The 19,152-nt window shown below is 44.4% G+C and overlaps 1 protein-coding gene across 6 annotated transcripts in view; it reads left to right on the top strand.

Moving 5' to 3' along the window:
- The window catches only part of dync2h1 (dynein cytoplasmic 2 heavy chain 1), an 86,646-nt gene extending 67,740 nt beyond the window's left edge, over positions 1–18,906 (top strand). For all 6 annotated transcript variants that reach the window (XM_029843321.1, XM_029843318.1, XM_029843320.1 and 3 more), the window contains 16 exons: positions 1,541–1,701; positions 1,789–1,914; positions 6,300–6,410; positions 8,009–8,078; positions 8,339–8,424; positions 8,718–8,793; positions 8,943–9,166; positions 9,332–9,436; positions 14,836–14,952; positions 15,891–15,998; positions 16,079–16,180; positions 16,543–16,632; positions 17,728–17,837; positions 17,906–17,984; positions 18,358–18,474; positions 18,575–18,906. In XM_029843321.1, coding sequence (XP_029699181.1) covers positions 1,541–1,701; positions 1,789–1,914; positions 6,300–6,410; positions 8,009–8,078; positions 8,339–8,424; positions 8,718–8,793; positions 8,943–9,166; positions 9,332–9,436; positions 14,836–14,952; positions 15,891–15,998; positions 16,079–16,180; positions 16,543–16,632; positions 17,728–17,837; positions 17,906–17,984; positions 18,358–18,474; positions 18,575–18,733 — 1,841 coding nt within the window. In that variant the 3' untranslated portion in view covers positions 18,734–18,906. The remainder of the gene's footprint in view (positions 1–1,540; positions 1,702–1,788; positions 1,915–6,299; positions 6,411–8,008; positions 8,079–8,338; positions 8,425–8,717; positions 8,794–8,942; positions 9,167–9,331; positions 9,437–14,835; positions 14,953–15,890; positions 15,999–16,078; positions 16,181–16,542; positions 16,633–17,727; positions 17,838–17,905; positions 17,985–18,357; positions 18,475–18,574) is intronic.
- Positions 18,907–19,152: the final 246 nt, after the last annotated feature.

The raw sequence follows: 19,152 nt of genomic DNA on the forward strand, positions 1-19,152 counted from the left end.
GGTCGGCCGCCTCACACACCCACACAAACACTCGATAAACTAATATAAATTTGCAAACACCACAATAAATTAAACTATATTATCTAGCATTCACTCGCACACAAGAAAGAATAGGAAAAATAGCGCTTTCGCACGGTTTTCCACTCGCTCGCTCGCTCCTCCGCTCTCACACGTCTCACTCAGAGAAGAGAAGAGAAGAGAAGAGAAGAGAAGAGAAGAGAAGAGAAGAGAAGAGAGGAGAGGAGAGGAGAGGAGAGGAGAGGAGAGGAGAGGAGAGGAGAGGAAGAGTGAAGGGGAGGTAGAGGAGAGGAGAAGGAGGAGGAGGGGAAAGAGGAGAGGGAGAGGAAAAGGAGAAGGAGAGGGAGGGGGAGAGGAGAGGCACAGAGCACAGAAACACACACAAAAATACGATATACAATCACTTCAGCGGGGCTGGAGGTCATTATGCAGCTCCGAAGGCGGCGATACCTGTAAATAAATAGGGGGGGGGGGAGAGGAGAGGAAACCATGACCCAGTGGGGTGACAGAGGCCTGTCAGGTGATCATGTTTCCGGACCCCGGCAGCCTTGGCCTATAACAGCATAACTAAGATGTGACCTAACGATTAGACAACCCCCTAAGTATGATAATCTGTCTGTCTATGATAGTAACTGGAACTACAGAATTAGTAACAATAAGCTTTTTCAAAGAGGTTGATATCAACGTTTGAAACATGTAAAAATAAAGCAATTGTTTAGGAGGCTGTCATTTAGTAAGTCAAGTCATGGCTCCATTATCTGGTGAGAGAGACTGGTAGAGACAGAAAGATTTTCAAAATTTAGTAGAAAATTTAGTCTGGATGTGTTTTTGGCTGTAAATCAGTATGCTAATAAAGCATGTGCTTTAATCCTCTATCAGATAATCTCAGTCAATCCCCAGTCCAAGCCTGGGCACGGCTCATGCACACAAGCATGCGTGGCTGAAGAACATGCACAGTCTTGCGCACACTTGCTGGCTTCTATACCCTAATTTTCAACTTTAGCTATGCTCGCTTTTCTGTTGAACTTTATCACAGCATTGCTTTTCTGCGTTGGTAGGGATTTTAATATGAAGATAAAAGCAACAATATTAAAAGCACAAATACAATAGCAGTCACCATTTGGTGTACACTCCTGAGTCTGTTCAGTATGTGCACCAAACCCAAGGTGAACTTTCCTGCTCAAGGGCAATTGTCTGCTGGATGAATGCTGATAATGTGGAACATGTGTGTTTTACTCTTGCTGTGTGTGTTTTACATAACAATGTTGGAAGATTGAAGTTTTGCTCTATCAGCTCTTCTATATTACAAGTGATTAATTGTGAGGGTTGCTTAGTCAGACACAGCACAACATACTGCTTATCACCCTCATTGTCTTTCTCAACTTCTCCCTTTTCTGTCTCTTTCTTTCTGATGTCTGTTCCTGATGTTTTTTCCTTCTTCTCTCAATCGCTCTTGCTTTGTTATGTTCAAGTTAAGTTGATGTGGTGTCATCCTAACGTACTCATGTGTTCTTGGCTGCAGGTATGAAAGAGCTCTACCCTCCTCCTCTGAACCTACATCACCTCTACACAGAAACAAAGGAATGGGAGCCGGTGTTGATAATCATCTCTCCTGGAGCAGATCCATCCCAAGAACTTGCAGATCTAGCAGCTGAAACTATGAGCAGGACCAGCTACCATGAGGTAAAAAAAAAAGTAGTAACTACATCAGTAACAGCACAACATGCTTTACAGAATTAAACCACCCCCTCTCCCCTCCTTTGCGTCTAGATTTCTATGGGTCAGGGCCAGGCTGATGTGGCCTTAGCTACACTTCGAGAATGTTCCCAAAATGGAGAATGGCTTTGTCTGAAAAACCTTCACCTTGTCACTACATGGCTTCCACTGCTGGAAAAAGTGAGTGCTCTGTCAACGCATAACTATTAATTACACATCAAATAAACCTTTAGTGTCGCACCCATCAACTATACGATGGTGAAATGTTATATTTAAATGCCAAGGGCGTGGAATTAAAATGTACATAAATAATATCCACTAACACACCAATATGCGATGAGCACCAGGTACAGTTATCAGGTACGGGTGGAGTTGTGAGTATGATATATACTCTATGTAAGTACAGGAGCAGTGGAGGGTTCTTGGTTTGAGCCCCGGTGTGGCCGAATCATGGAAGGGATACTGATAGTAGGGGAAAGTACCAGAACACCTTCAGAGCACTGCTCCCTTGAGTAAGGTACCAAATCTCCAAGTGCTCACATAGGGCCCTGCGATGAACTGGGGAGTCATCAGGGGTGGACCTGCCTTCACCCATACATGCCCTCCGCACGACCCCGAAGGGGATAAAGAGTTGAAGAAGATGAGAAGTACACAAGCATTGGGCATACCTGGCCAAACTCTTTGTTATTTTGTACAGTTACAGTAAGCATGAAATTAACAACATATTCCCTTCATATTTGAAAACAAATCATGATTTATATTCACAACCTTAATAGTTTGGAATTGCTATTTGTTGCTAACTAATAGTTTTATTTTGAAGAATTCCTGCCAAATGATTTCAGTCTGATTCCTGTCTTCTTGCAGGCACCTCTTTTTTGACCGCTGTCCACAGATTTTCAATGATGTTTCGCTCACTGTGGGCTGCGGCAAAGCCTTCAACAAATGCCTCTTCAGCTTTTTTATGTTTTGTGCTTTTGTCCAGAAATTGTTGGTTGCAACACAGCCGAAAATCTGTTGAACAGGTGTTCTTTTCACAAAGTTCTCTCGACTTTGTTCTCCAAATCCTTATGTTGGGAAGTATTGTTGTGGCCAAAAGGTATTATCTATTTGCACAGGGCTTCCTAAAATGCATACAGCTTGTCTAGATGTTGTTTTGCGATAGTCTGGTGATGAATATTGTGTAGAGGATACAGGAAGTTCCCTTCTGGTGACTGCCATGAAGAGCATATTTTGTCACATAAAAGTGTACCCCAACTACCTAATTGATGAATTTGAGGTCAAATGGGTCTTCTGGCTTTCTAGCACCTAGGAAAACTTCTCTCCATCATTTTCATTTTCACACAGCTTGGCGACTACTTAGAGGAAGCCATGATTGCTAGTTGTTTGTACAAGATTGAGAAGCTTTGGCTATTTCTAAAGCTTTAATATTTGCATCATAAAATGATAAATGGAATCAAGCCATGACCCTGACAGGCTATTTGAGCTCTGCCGCCTTGGTCAAAGTTATATAGTTGTGGAAATCACCTTCTGTGGGTGCTGCATGTACAAAACCAACTAAATAATACACACATGTCTCTTGAAATTTTGGACTTATATCTGACCTTTTTGTGGTTTTGTTTCTCTTTCTGTCACTCTTTCCCTTTTGTCACTCTTTACTTAGCAACTGGCTGTGAGCACTCAAGTTTGAAATTAAAAACTGATGCAATGGGGAATAGAAGAAGCCCCAAAAATTAAAGAAAGAAAATCACTGAATGAGAAATGAAAAACAAGGAAAACACAGGAACATAGAAAAATGAACCAAAGCTTGGTAGGCAAGAGCAAACAAAAAGGATGTTTTCCTGCAGTTAGCTCGGGAAGAAACCGTAAATGCAGAGTTGCGAGAAAGGTGCTTTAAACATGACACAAATACAAAATTCATTGCAGTTCTTTTTGGAGCTGATAGGGGCTGACACACAAAACAAACAAACAGAGAAAAGTTCTAAATAACGTAACTTAACACCCCCCCATACACACACACACACACACACACACAGGCACACACACTAATACGCTCACTCACATGTACAGGTAGAGCTGAGGAAACACCAGAGACTGGTGTGGTGTGTGAAGGAAGGCTGGTCCACAGTTTTGGGCCAAACAGTAAAAAGCTGCTTCACCATGAGCTTAATTCTGACTTTAGGTATTTTGAGGTCCAATCTCAATTACAGTTTTTCAAAATTATACCATAACTGTGTCAAGTTAAACAGATTTCATGGTGAAAAACAAAAGAAAATCTCCAATTTTATCCACAGCTATCTGAGTGTTACATTTGGATTTTTGTGCACAGGCTCTGATGAGTGTGTTCCAAATGGTGCTGATATCACACCATCAAAGTCTGTCAGGAATTTAGTCACTGAAAATAACAATTTTTTAACTGCAAATGATCCGCAGAAAGGGCTATTCCCATCCAACCGATATCCTTTCTCTGTACCACATGCTGGTAGACACAGCAGTTTCTGAAAACTGCAAGTTCATGTCTCACATATGAATCCTGAGGGTTCCGAAGTGCAGGAGATCAGCAGGACTCTTCAGGCTTCAAGCAGAAGCTCCATGCAGCTGTGGAAACCAAGAAGTCAACTTTCAGCGCATCACATAAGTCAGCATCACGTGCGATGTGTACAGTAGTTAAATGAGGGTCTGTCCCTACTGAAGTTGTTTACAGGTCTGAACCCCCTCAGCCACATCATTGCAAAAACTCGCTGTGACAACCAATTGGTTAATGGGGCAGCCTCCTCTGACCACAATTTGGCCAAATACCTCTAAAGAGTGTATTGCTGTTTGTCCTGAGAAATCAGCTTAATGGAAAGAACAGGACTTTTGGGGATGGCGCCTTCAACATGGCCACCCCAACCCTCTGGACATCTCCTCCTATGGAGATTAGCTGGGTGCTGAAGAGGCACTTGTTTACCCAGGTTTTTCACTGCTAGATTGTTTGTTGTTTGTTTGTTATAAAAGTGTCCTGAGGTTTCTTGAAAGGCCCTAACGGTAATCAGAATTGTGCCAGTATAATAAGATGGCCAGGGGAGGAGATAGAATCAACTTATATAAAGACAAGGAAGCTACCCACAATTCCTGGGAGGCTCTACACCAAGTAACATGAGGGGGGGCTGAAGACTAGCCGGATCAGAGACACGAGACAGGATGAAATAAAAGAGATTAATTAGCACGTCAGAAAGAGGGCTCCTAGGGATGGGTGGCTAAGCAACTATCTCAATCAGTGGAAAGCCAGTGAGGAAGAAGTTTTAAGCATAATGAGAGGGGTAGAAGCTGGGACCTTCCACACAAGGCAAGATCCAAGGTGGAGGCTATGCAAAAAAGCCACTGAAGCAATCAGCACATAACAACGGGATGTAAAATACTAACACAGAACCACATAACCAGGTGGCTGGCAAAGGAATACGCGGGACTGGAGGTCCTGAGGTCAAAGGCATGTCTGCAGGGGTAGTGGGGAATGAGTGTGGTACCAGGTGAGATATAGCCGCATAAGGAAGAAGGAACAGTGAAATTGGAAGAGGATGTGGTGTGTAAAGACATTGGTGATCCCTCTGGTGATCAGGGTGCTGGAGCATCTGAGGTACCACTTTAGGAACACCCGATATTGTGCAGGACCGTCTGGTAGAGCATTTGAGCTTGAAGGAGTGACAGAACACATGGGAGGATTTTCTATCCACCTCACATATTACAGTCTGTTATCAATAAACCCTCTCAGTTGAGGTATTTAATTAATTGGCTTCTGGGGGTTTGTAATAATTTGTGTGCTTGCCCTTCATTGATTGGTGCATTTTATTCTGAAGTACAGTGGGACTTCTACTTACAAACGTCTCTACATGCGAAATTTTCAGGTTATGAAGCGTCTCAACGGGAAAATATTTCCTCTTGTTACGAAAGAAATTTCAGGATGCGAAGGTCAAAAATATGCTACCGCTGCTACTCGCAGCTCGCGGAGTTTAGCGAACACAAACTTGCTTGTAGCTGCTCTGCCATTGGCTATCGCCTAGCATTTTCCTGTCATCCCATTGGCTAGGAGGGATGTCAATATGTACAAGTTTGTGTGTATCCCAGCGTCGCCTTCGTTTCACTTTTATTTATTATGGGTGTTCGTATGTTTGTCCATTAGATGGCGGTGTTACCACAAGTCTTAACGTTCGTTGCTAGTAATGACGGCTAATGTGAGATTAGCCTGTAATAAAGTTCATTTTGTTCCTGGAGAAGCCTTGAACTGAATTCCTTCATTTATTGTGCGGTAATCTAATTGTAACATGTATTTGTTACATGTTTTGATGCATTTTTATGATTTATTAAAATAATTATGTCCGAAATTTTGGGGGCTTGGAAGAGATTAGGGCATTTATATGGAAAACACGTCTCTACTTACATAATTTTGAGGTTACGAAACAACTTCTGGAATGAATTAAATTCGTAAGTAGAGGTCCCACTGTACATTCCAGTCATCTAGTGTTTCATGACTTGTCGTAAACAGCAGCATACGTCATGATTCTTATTTGTGAGTGCGGTCTGATCAACAGGAGCTGAATGGGCTTCGACCAAAGGCAGGCTTTCGTCTCTGGCTGACAGCAGAAGTTCATCCCAGATTTCCTCCCATATTACTGCAATCGACCCTCAAGATCACATATGAGGTAGGCAAACAGAGAGTGACTTTTCTATTGATGTCATGAGCAGTGCATGTATCAAAGAAATGATGTAGTGCTCAGTGTCCTGGAGGAACAATCAAGCCTTCCATAGACACGTAACTCTAATTTCTGCATCACTTACATGCACAGATACTTCTACTGGTATATGTTATTGGATAAGAAGCCCTGGTTACAATAACAAGAAGCCCTGGACCAAACATTCCACTGTTGAAGTGAATTGTATATTGTCAGTCCCAATGGTTACAGACACAATAGCTTCAGCAGCACCATGGTCCTGATACTCCACGTGGAATTGGCTGTTCACCAATGACTACCGTAATTTCTGGACGACAGAGCGCACCTGATTAAAAGCCGCATAATCTAATTTTAGAAAGAAAATCAATTTTTTACTTATGCAAGCCGCACCGGATTTTAAGCCGCAGGTATCCCATGTAGTAATATGAAAATTAGATCGAAAACATTCAGTACCGGTATATGTTTTTATTACCGTAAGAGACGAGTCACTGACGAGTGACAAACAGACAGGTAAGAAACAACAGCCACTCTTTTCACTTGTATGTTTATACAGAGACCTTAAGTCCAATTTTCATCACATCGGGATTTTTTTACTTTTCTTTTAATTTAATCCATTTAGCAACATAAATATATTGTACTGGTAAATGCTTTTTTTTTCTAACGGTGTCTGTAATGCAGCTACCTTGAAATATATGTTTGTATCAGCTACACACAAATTACGTTGTTTATGCTTTTTTACTCAAACAATGAACAATCTAAAACTCCCTGATGGCCCACCTCTAAAATCTTCTATTTTCATCAGCTTCCGTCTGATTTGTACAGCAGAAACACCGCGGCCGCCTGCTCTCTGTGTGTTGACCCAGTCTTCCAGAAAATTTTCATGCTTGGGCCACCTGCTATGTTTACGTCTAAAAGCTTTTGTCGTCTTTTTGCTTTCGATCAGTTCTTTAGGTGGGCGTCTCCACCTTCTCGCCATTGATTACCGTAATGTATGCCAAGATTACGTGCGCCAGCTCGATTTCCTTCTTCAACCGCCAGAGTGATCGCTTTTAACTTAAAAGCCGCATCATATGCTTTTCTTCTAGTATTTCCCATGTTGATGAGGGTTAGTAAAAATGACTGATTCACAATAGTTGTGATAGTGCGACATGAAAAAAACATAAATAAGCCACACCGTAGAATAATCTGCAGTGTTTAAAGTGTAGAAAAAAAGTAGCGGCTTATAGTCTGGAAATTACGCTAATATGTTTAGTTGTATTACACCTGTTGCTAATATAGTTACTGAGAAACACTGACCATATTTGGGTTGAAAATGGAGAGGACACATCACATGTGTCCTGACACAGAAAAGGATGACTATTCCAATTTGCTGCTTCTATTTGGTTTTGCTGCACAGAACTGAACCAAAAAGATTATTATTTTTCCTTTTTTTTTTTTTAGTGCTGTTATAATGAACATTGACATAATATCTGAATAATTGTGTCTGACCCTTTGAGGGGAATCATTTTCCTGCCAGCTTACAAGTCTTGATTTAAACACTTTGTTTGTGTCTTCCTTTTTGTGTCTAGTCTCCACCTGGTCTGAAGAAGAATCTGCTGAGAACATATGAATCATGGACTCCAGAGCAGATTAGTAAAGGTGCCTGTCACCATCTGATAATCATGAAATATATAACTCTATTACATTGTTCGAGATTGAAATGACCAAAACTTAATTTTTAAGCTAAAATATGAACTAGATCCAGCAAGTGCTAGGGCAGGGGAAGAGCCCCAGCCTCGTCTTTGGCCTTTGACCTTTGTGTTTTCACATAAATAATAAAAATGAATGTGTTGAAAGCTAGACAGGACAGGGTTTGACTGTTACAGGTGACATGTTGGGAATTGTTCTTTTGTCCATAGGAGGAAACCCTGCTCGAGCCCAGTCTCTCTTTTGTCTTGCTTGGTTCCATGCTGTCTGCCAGGAGAGGCGAAATTACATACCACAGGTGAACATGCACGCACACATACACACACACACACACACACACACACAAACACTGAAGTCAAACAAACAGTCTGTCCTTCTCTCTATTGGTTCACCGGAGGACCATACTAAGTACCCACCAAATGCCCATATTCTCCTCTTTTACAAATCGTGCCACTTTAGTGGATTTGGTGTCAGTATCATGAATTGTTCACTAGCTTGTCATTAGTATTATTTCCATCACTTACACATTTATGCACTTGCGTCATATTTACCTGCCTGTTTAGTTAACAAGTATATTTTGTTTTTATTTAGGGCTGGACTAAGTTTTATGAGTTTTCTCTGTCAGACCTCCGTGCTAGCTTTGAGATCATCGACAGACTTTTTGAAGGTACGGAACTCTATTAAGACCACTATAATGTGCTGTTCCTCTGCAGCATTTATAGTGTTGTTATTGGATCAAAGTTGGTCTGGACATGCATTGATCTGCATTAGTATGCTGTGTGACCCTTTCCTCTGTCTGTGGTTTTCTCTCTGCAGGTGCTAAACCTCTTCAGTTGGAGTTTGTTCATGGGCTTTTGGAGAGTGCCATCTATGGCGGACACATAGATAACCCCTTTGACCTGCGCATTTTACGCTCTTACCTTGAGCAATTCTTCAGCACACAGCTTCTGTCATCCTTCTGTGCTCCTCAGAGAAGGAGCAGAGTAGAAATGTCCCCCTTTATCCCTGCAATCAGCCTGCCTAACTCTTGCACCTTATTGGTAGGTGTCAGGTAGCTGCGCATCAGCAGCTAATGCTCCCATACTACTAGAACAGATTTGATTTACTACCTGCTTTCACAGCTCCATTCTGAATGTTTTTCTAGTGTGATTGTCAGCAGCTCTTTTGGTTTGTGACCAGTGTGTAACCTGCATCTGTCTTTCTAGGACTACCGCAGCATCATCGAGACTCTCCCAGAGGACGACAGACCTGTAATCTTTGGTCTGCCTGCCAACATTGAGAGGTCCTCACAAAGAATCATCAGCTCCCAGGTGGACCAGACACATTCTGCATCAGTTCATTCATATGAGACACACACAATCACACGTATATGTAGTCATACAAGCATAAGAGTACAATATACAGTAGGGAGGTAGGAATTTATGCGCACATACATGACAAACTAGTCATCCTTGTGGTCAGTATTTGGGGGAAGGTTACTACAAGAGATTTTTTGCCACATACGTGCAATGTTCCTGTTTAGATTGTGTAGGTGCTCTTTGTGTAGCCTGACCTCTGACCTCTGAGCCAGAAGTTTTTCCTTCAGATATTTGATGTTTTTGCTTCCCTATTCTGCCCTGTAATCACAGCTCCATAATTAAATATTGCTCTCAATGAAACAGAGGTCAACAGATTCATTCACATCACCAAAGACAGGCAGTACCTTTTACTTACTGTGTAAGGACAAATTTGAATCTAGGTAAATGTAATTGCTAATTAAAAATTAGTGGTCTGGTATAAATGAACCTGAGGGGCCCTGCTATGACCATAAAGATTTTGCTTTTCTGCGCATTCTTAATAGTAGATGTTAATTTTCTCTATGTCTCCCTGTCTCTTGTTTCTCATACTTGTTGTTGAGGTTTTTTGTTTTTTTTTTATTTTTAATTCATCGGGCGGTGGTAGCTGTTGGTGTCTTGGATGAGAAGTGGAGAGTTCTCGGTTTGAGCTCGGGTGACAAATCACCAGAGGGGTTTTGGTAGTAGGGGAATGTGACAGAACCCCTTCAGAGCACTGCTGAGGTACCCTTGAGCAAGGTACCGAACCTACAAATGTTCACATTGGGTGGACCAGCCTTCACCCATACGTGCGCCCGCCCCATGAGAAAACAAGACGAGATCCCCACATCAACCCTCACTTGTTAGTCTGACTGACATCGGTGCTCCGTATCCAACCAATGCATTAGAGATCGATATGTACTCATGCTCAACAACCTCCACACTGGCGTATGAACCAGCAACCAGGTTGATCTTATCTGCCTCTTGATATCACCACCACCACGAGGGAGAGTGAGCACAGTCATTAAAGTGTACAGGAGGAGAGCTGATCCATTCTCCATCTTCCTGTGGTATTACGGGATGTAATAAACAGACCCACATCTGTAAACACGGGAAGATCTGTTTATTACAGGATGTAATAGGCCGCATTAACCATCTGAATATGGCCACCTAGTGTCACCTACTGACAGCTTCCCCTCTGTTATCCCACTTTCTCTGCTACACATAACTGGAACAAGGAACTATTTCTGATGAGACATCAAAGTCTAATACTGAGCAAAGGTCATTTAAACTTGCAAATGTAGGGATTGTTTTCCTCTATAAAAGCATAACTAAGATGTTAACCTAATAATTAGACGACCCTCTAAGTATGATAATTTATACGTCTGGGATAATAACTAGAACTACAGACTTAGTGACAATAAGCTCTTTCAAAGAGGAAGGGTTAAAGTCTAATCCTAAACGTAGAGATGGAATCAGCCTCCCGTACCTGGACAGGGAGCTGGTTCTACAGCAGGGGGACCCGGTAGCTAAATGCTCAGCCCCCCATTCTACCTTTAGAGACTCTGGGGACCACAAGTAAACTGGCATTCTGAGAATGGAGCGGTCTATTGGGATGATAAGGTGTCACTAGCTCCTCCAGACAGGATGAAGCTAGGCCTCTGAGGACCTTGTAAGTCAGAAGAATTCTTTAAATTATTATCAATATAATGGGCAGCCAATGAAGAGACGCCAGTACAGGAGTTATGTGATCTCTTTTGTCAATACCTGTCAGAACTCGAGCTGCAGCATTTTGGATCACCTGGAGGCTTCTTAAAGAGTTGTTTGGACACCCTGATAATAAATAATTACAATATTCCAGCCTATAAGTAACAAATGCATGAACTAACTTTTCAGCATCATGCTACATCAGTAGTTTCCTGTTTCTCAGGTGAAAAAAGCACTTCTAGAGATGATTTTAATGTGTGAGTTAAAGGACAGATCCATCCATCCATCTTCCACCGCTTATCCGGAGTCAGGTCACAGGGGCAGCAGCCTAAGCAGAGAGGCCCAGACTTCCCTCTCCCCAGCTACTTCTTCCAGCTCGTCCTGGGGGGACTTCGCCTTTTGGCTCAGCTCTCTCTTCACCACAACGGACCGGTCCAGAGTCCGCATTACTGCTGATGCCGCACCGATCCCCCTGTCGATCTCCTGCTCCATTCTTCCCTCACTCGTGAACAAGACCCCGAGGTACTTGAACTCCTCCACTTGGGGCAGGATCTCCTCCTTGACCCTGCCGAGAACCATGGCCTCAGATTTGGAGGTGCTGATTCTCATCCCAGCCGCTTCACACTCGGCGGCGAAACGATCCAGCGATCGTTGGAGGTCACGGGCCGATGACACCAACAGGACCACATCATCTGCAAAGAGCAGACACCCGATGCTGAGGTCACATAACCGGACCCCCTCAACACCATGACTGCACCTAGAAATTCTATCCATAAAAGTTATGAGCAGAATCGGTGACAAAAGGCAGCTCTGGCAGAGACCAACCCTCACTGGAAACAAGTTTGACTTACTGCCAGGAATGCGGACCAAACTCTGACACTGATCGTACAGGGAGTGGACGGCCCGTATCAGGGGGCCCGGCACCCCATACTCTCGGAGGACCCCCCACAGGACCCCACCGGGGGACACAGTCAAATGCCTTCTCCAAGTCCACAAAACACATGTGGACTGGTCAAACTCCCATGCACCCTTGAAGACCCTGCTGGTCCACCGTTCCATGCCCAGGACGAAAACCACATTGAATCCTGAATCCGAGGTTCGACTATCCAGTGGACCCTCCTCTCCAGTACCGCTGAATAGACCTTACCAGGGAGGCCGAGGAGTGTGATCCCCCTATAGTTGGAACACACCCTCCGATCCCCCTTCTTAAAAGAGGGACTACCACCCTGGTCTGCCAATCCAGCAGCACCGCCCCCGATGTCCACGCGATGTTGCAGGGTCGTGTCAACCACAACAGACCTACAACATCCATAGCCTTAAGGAACTCCATGCGGATCTCATCCACCCCCGGGGCCTTGCCACCGAGGAGTTTTATGACTACCTCGGCAACTTCAGCCCCGGAGATACGAAAGCCTGCCCCCAGGTCCCCAGGCCCTGCTTCCTCACTGCGAGGCGCGTTGGTGGGATTAATGAGGTCTTCAAAGTATTCTTTCCACCGATCCACAACATCCCGAGTTGAGGTCAGCAGCACACCATCGCCACTATACACAGTGTTTACAGTGCACTGCTTCCCCTTCCTCGGTCGCTGGATGGTGGTCCAGAACCTTTTCTAAGCCGTCCGGAAGTCATTCTCCATGGCCTCACGGAATTCTTCCCATGCCCAGGTCTTTGCCTCAGCAATTGCCGTAGCTGCACTCCGCTTGGCCTGCCGGTACCTATCTGCTGCCCCAGGAGTCCCACAGACCAGTAAGGCCTGATACGACTCCTTCTTTAGCCTGATGGCATCCCTCACCGCTGGTGTCTACCAGCGGGTTTGGGCATTGCCGCCACGACAGGCACCAACCACCTTGCGGCCACAGCACTGGTCATGCGCCTCAACAATGGAGGCACGGAACATGGTCCACTCGGACCCAATGTCCCCTGCCCCCCCGGGACATGGCCAAAGCTCTCCCAGAGGTGTGAGTTGAAGCTCCTTCTGACAGGAGACTCTGCCAGGCATTCCCAGCAGACCCTCACAATACGTTTGGGTCTGCCGGGTCTGTCCAGCATCCTTCCCCACCATCGGAGCCAACTCACCACCAGGTGATGATCAGTTGACAGCTCTGACCCTCTCTTCACCCGGGTGTCCAGAACATGTGGCCGCAAATCCGATGACACGACCACAAAGTTGATAATCGATCTGCGGCCTAAGGCGTCCTGGTGCCAAGTGCACATGTGGACGCCTTTATGTCTGAACAAGGTGTTTGTTATGGACAATCTGAGACAAATTTAGAAGTCCAACAACAGAACACCACTCGGGTTCAGATCAGGGGGGCCATTCTTCCCAATCACACCTCTCCAGGTCACACTGTCACTGCCAACGTGAGCATTGAAGTCACCCAGGAGGACGAGGGAACCCCCAGAAGAAGCACTCCCTCTAAGGACTTCAAAAAGGGTGGATACGCTGAACTGCTCTTTGGGCCATAGGCACAAACAACGGTCAGGATCCGTCCCCCCACCCAAAGTGAAGGGAGGCTACCCTCTCATTCACCGGGGTAAACTCCAATATACAGGCACTGAGCCAGGGAGCAACAAGGATTGCCACCCCTGCCCATCTCCTCTCACCATTGACAACTCCAGAGTGTTGGAGAGTCCAACCCCTCTCAAGAAGACTTGTTCCAGAGCCCCTGCCATGGGTCGAGGTCAGGCCGACTACATCTACTTGGAACTTGTCAACCTTGCGCACCAGCTCAGGCTCCTTTCCCATCAGAGAGGTGGCATTCCACGTCCCTAGAGCAAGTTTCTGCAGCCGGGGATCAGACCGCCAAGGTCCCTGCCTTTGGCCGCCACCCAACACACAAAGGACAGATTTTGATTAAAAGTTACTCCAAGATTCCTCACAGAGAGACTAGATGCTACGGAGATACATCTGAGTGTCATCAGCATAACAATGAAAATGTATTCCATGCTGCTGAATAATGTTTCTTAAGGGTTGCATGTACAAGTTGAAAAGGATTGGTCCAAGAACAGAACCTTGTGGAACTCTATGGCTAACCCTACTGTATGAGGAGGGAATGTCATGGACATGGGAAAACTGGTATCTATCTGATAAATATGATCTAAACCAGTCTCTTGCTGTCCCTTTAATCCCAATCACATTTTCCGGTCTCTGTAACAGGATGTGTAATCAACTGTATCAAAAGCAGCACTGAGGTCCAGCAGAACCAGCATAGAAACCAGTCCATGTTCTGAAGCTATAAGAAGATCCTTAGTAACTTTAATAAGTGCTGATTCTGTGCTGTGGTGCGCTCTAAAGCCTGACTGAAACATCTCAAACTGGCTTTTTTTCTGCAGGTGCTCCAGTAACTGAGCCACACCACTTTCTCAAGAATTTTAGAGATAAAATGAAGGCTGGATATAGGCCTATAATTTGCTAACACATCAGGATCCAGTGATGTTTTTTTAAGCAATGGTTTAATCACTGCCAGCTTGTAGGACCAGGGTACATAACCTGTTACTAAAGCACAATTGATCTGGTCCAGAATAGAACTATTTATCATTGGCAAAATAGGCAACAGGCAACAAAACGTCATATCACAATTCCAAAATAAATGATTAAATCAGACATGTAAGCACAGAAACACCAACGTCATCATTCTTGATTATGTCGGCTAAAAGAATTGTGTGTGTTCGGAACTCTTGATGCTCAGGTGATCTCACAGCTGCGAGTGCTGAGCCGCTCCGTGGCCACAGGCTCCAAGTTTGACAGAGAACTTTGGTCCACTGGACTTTCACCTGTCCTGCATCTGTGGAGGAAGATCAACCAGGTGGGTTTCTTAATTTCTCCACCTGCTCAGAGGAACACTTCAGAGTTTACAGTATGCAGTCGAGGGTTGCTTTAGTTACAGGAAAATATAGATTAGAATGATCTAAAACACCAACAGTATCACTGGAGACAAGTGAAAAACATCCATCCATCCATCCACCTCTCTGACTCTTTTCCTTCCATTGTTTTCGTCTGCTTGTGTGTTTTCTGATGAAGATGCTAATCGATGCATTAGCATTATGAGGTCACCAGGCTCATGTAGGGGGACCCTCCTGCTGATGGCCGGCTGGGTAAAGAGAGGGGAGAGGAGAGGAGAGGAGAGGAGAGGAGAGGAGAGGAGAGGAGAGGAGAGGAGAGGAGAGGAGAGGAGAGGAGAGGAGAGGAGAGGAGAGGAGAGGAGAGGAGAGGAGAGGAGAGGAGAGGAGAGGAGAGGAGAGGAGAGGAGAGGAGAGGAGAGGAGAGGGAGAAGGAGGGGGAGAGGAGAGGCACAGAGCACAGAAACACACACAAAAATACACTATATAATGGGTCAGCGGGGCCGGAGGTCATCATGCAGCTCCGAAGTAAATAAATAGGGGGGGGGGGGGGAAGCAGAAAAACTACACAAGAATCAGCATAACTAGACTGCTTGATGAGGAGGAGGAGAGGAGAGGAGAGGAAACCATGACCCAGTGGGTGACAGAGGCCTGTCAGGTGATCATGTTTCCAGACCCCGGCAGCCTATGATAATAACTGGAACTACAGAATTAACAACAATAAGCTATAATAAGCAATAAGAGGTAGGTTTTAAGTCTGATCTTAAAAGTAGCGATGGAGTCAGCCTGGACAGGGAGCTGGTTCCATAGCAGGGGGGCCTGGTAGCTAAATCTCATTATAAATTAAAAGAAGTTTCAGGTCATTGCAGGGTTTAAAATGCTGATTTTGTTTTAACTCTGTTAGGGATCCTCTTTGATCCATCAGAAGGTTGATCCTCCCACTGAGGTTCAGGACTCCCCCATCCATTCTTTCATTCTTCTCGAGCAGTTCAGCTGCATCCGCTTGGTCCAGGTACGTTGCTTTATTTTGTCTTTCATGGAGATGACTTTATACTTGAGTTTATCCACACATTGGTGCTAAAAATCCCCCAGAGTATCCACCAGTCTCTGGCTGCCCTGAGTAAAGTCATCAGAGGAAGCCAGCTGCTGACCCCTGAAGTCCAGAAACTGGCCAGTGCTCTGCTCAATCAAGAGGTAATAAAAAGGACACACAATAATGGAACTGTTGCCTAACCCTCACCCTGTTGACCCTGTTTACCCTGCTGACCCTGACCCTGCTGACCCTCCTGAGCCTGTTGGCTTTGCTGACCCTGACCCCGTTGACCCTGCTGACCTTGACCCTGTTGACTCTGCTGATTGTTCTCAGTGTCTTTTTGGATTTTTTACTTGCTCAGTTTTTATTCGTCTTTGTTGAATTTCAGCTTTATTCAAATCCCAATCCTGAGCACAGAGAATCAGAGCACAAATCAGCTGCTAGAATTGACTTCACATTTAGTGATGTTCTGTCGCTGCTACGAATCAATAATCCCCTTTTTGCTTGTTGTCCTTTGTCCTAGTGTCCTTTAATGTGGCAAAAAGAATGGGAGGGACCAGAAGAGCCGCTGCAGTACCTCAGAGCAGTGGTAACCCGAGCTGGAGCCATAAAGGTCAACCAACCTCCATCTCTTTGCTCTCAAGCAGGAAAGCCCTAAACAAAACACCTGCTAAGTCAACCTGTATCAGTTCTTCCTTATTCTTCATGGCCACTTTAGCTGGGTTTCGTGTTGTATTTACCAGCTGCTGAAAAACTTATCATCCCCTTATGAGGTCAAAGTTAAAAGGATAAAGTGGTTCTGACTAAAGTACCAGAAAATAGAATCAAAAACTGTAAAACTGAGAAGTTAGTGTTTAAAGTTCTGTGCATTTGTGATAGTCAGAAAATGACTTGGAGATCCAATAATCATTTCAAAGGGTGGTTCTGGAGCACATTGGTCCTCAGTAGGTGTTCTGGCCTTCTCATCTGCTGTTCTTGTACATCTCCTCTCTTTCTGTTTTCCATCTTTTCCCAATGCCTTCTCCTGTTTTAGTTAAGAGTTAATGGCTGAGCCTGACACAGACAGACCCTTCAAAATAACAACGCTGAGTAATAGTTCGCTCTAAACCCAAAATATTCCAAACGTAACGGCCTCAGTTTAAGGTTTATTTTTATCACAACTTCCCTCCACTGAGCTACACGGCCTCAAGTGTTGAAATTGAGGCCCAGAATAGATAAAGGTCTGAGCCTTAGGTCAGTTCTCCAGGCTCTTACCCCATCCCCCAACCTAACTCTAATTGTAGATCTAAAATAATAATCAGAATAATAAATGTCGTGATAGTTCCTGATTGATGCACATATCTAAGAGACATAGTAACCGGTTTCAGCCCCACAGTAACCATAATATAACATCCAAGTAAGATCTCTGCGTCGACTGGACTTGTTAGGGTGTTTGGCCTTCTCTCTTCTTCACTGAAGAAGGCTTCTGGAGAGAAGGCGAAAGTTTTCAAGAAAAACCCTAACAAGTCCAGTCGACGCAGAGGTCTTACTTGGATAACTATGACCTGGATGATTGAGAATCTACACGGACATAATATAACATGTTTCAGAAAAAGAAACATAGAAGCAGAAGAAATTTAACCATCCGTTTTTCACCACTTTTGCTTTGTTTGTGACTCTTTTGGTGGTGGGTGTGACTTTCTTATTTCTCTTCTACTGCTTGGTTCAGAGATGGGCGGAGCGTGCAGCCTCTCACACTCTTCTAGCTGATATCCTGGACCTGTCTGAGCTCCTCCATCCAGACACGTTCCTCAACGCGCTACGACAGGAAACTGCCAGGTAAAGATCCTGCATATGGTACTGAGCCTCTGTGTGCAGTACCTTAATGTCCCTTTGTGTCCTTTTAGATCCATGGCTTATTCTATGGATGAATTGGTCTTTGTCTCATCGTGGAGTCAGATCGTTGGAGCAAAGCTGCAAATCAAGGTAGATCTTAAAAATGTGTGCACCACAGAAGTAGAATAGAATGGAGAAGTCAGGTAGAAACCTTTGGAGCTTCTGCCTGATGTTGGCATCTATTGGTTCAGCAAACTACACCTCTGTCCCTCTCTCCTCTCATCATGCTGCCCTTTTAACCCCTGCCCTAATTTTTTCTTTCATTGCTGACAATAAAAACTGATCCAATTTTAACTTTGATAAAAGATGTCTCAACTTTGTAGATAGAAAGTAAAATTCAGAGCTAAAAGTAAATTGTCATGACCTCATGTCCCTATTTAAGCAACATGTATACTCACGCTCTGATGTACAGCTTGTTCATTATAGTGGTGTGGCCATTTTTGTGGATACACTTGTCTTCCAGGTTGGAGCTCTCCAATTGGAAGGTTGTAGTTTTGATGGTGTTTGTCTCTGTGAGAACCAGCACAACTCTCCCAGTGTGTCAGCAATCCCAACATGCTACCTGGCCTGGGTTCTACAGGTGTGTGAAGCTTTACACAGCAGCTGTGGGTCGTTGAAGTGAGATGAAATGTGTGTTTTTCTATTCAATTTGTTCATTATTCTTTCTGTTGTGATGGAAGAACTCTGCAGATTCCTCCGTCTCAGGGGATACGATCTTGCTGCCATTATACACAAGCTCAGAGAGGGTGAAGCTGGTGACGCACGTCTGCTTCCCTTGTGGTTCAAACCCCAATCGATGGATACAGTCGGGAGCCGCCCTCTTCCTCAAACAGCAGTGACAGTTCATCACAAGCTCACATGGACACACTCACGGTGGCTTTTCCCAACATGATCAACTTAGGTCAGACTCAGACCACCAGATGAAGTTTCAGCTGGAACAACATGGATCTCCGAATAAAGGAGGAAATGTAAAATTCCCTCCAAGACAGTTTAATAAAAGCATCCAAACTAACCCTGCTGAGTCATTGCTTTTCCTGCAATCCCTTCTTGTTTATTCAGTGCATAAATGTTTGTGAGAGCGTTGATATGTGTTTCTGAAGGGGGGGGGTCAGAGTGAAAGAGATGGGTGGGGGCAGGAGGACAGCTGAGCTGTGGGCATAACCTATACATGATAAATGTACGGTTTTAATGACAACTGCGCACGTATGCTTATCCAGCAAAAAAAGACAAGCAAGGCTTTTGTCATGAATCAGCAATA

The sequence above is a fragment of the Takifugu rubripes genome, chromosome 11, assembly GCF_901000725.2.
Source record: "Takifugu rubripes chromosome 11, fTakRub1.2, whole genome shotgun sequence".
NCBI classification, from domain to species: Eukaryota; Metazoa; Chordata; class Actinopteri; order Tetraodontiformes; family Tetraodontidae; genus Takifugu; species Takifugu rubripes.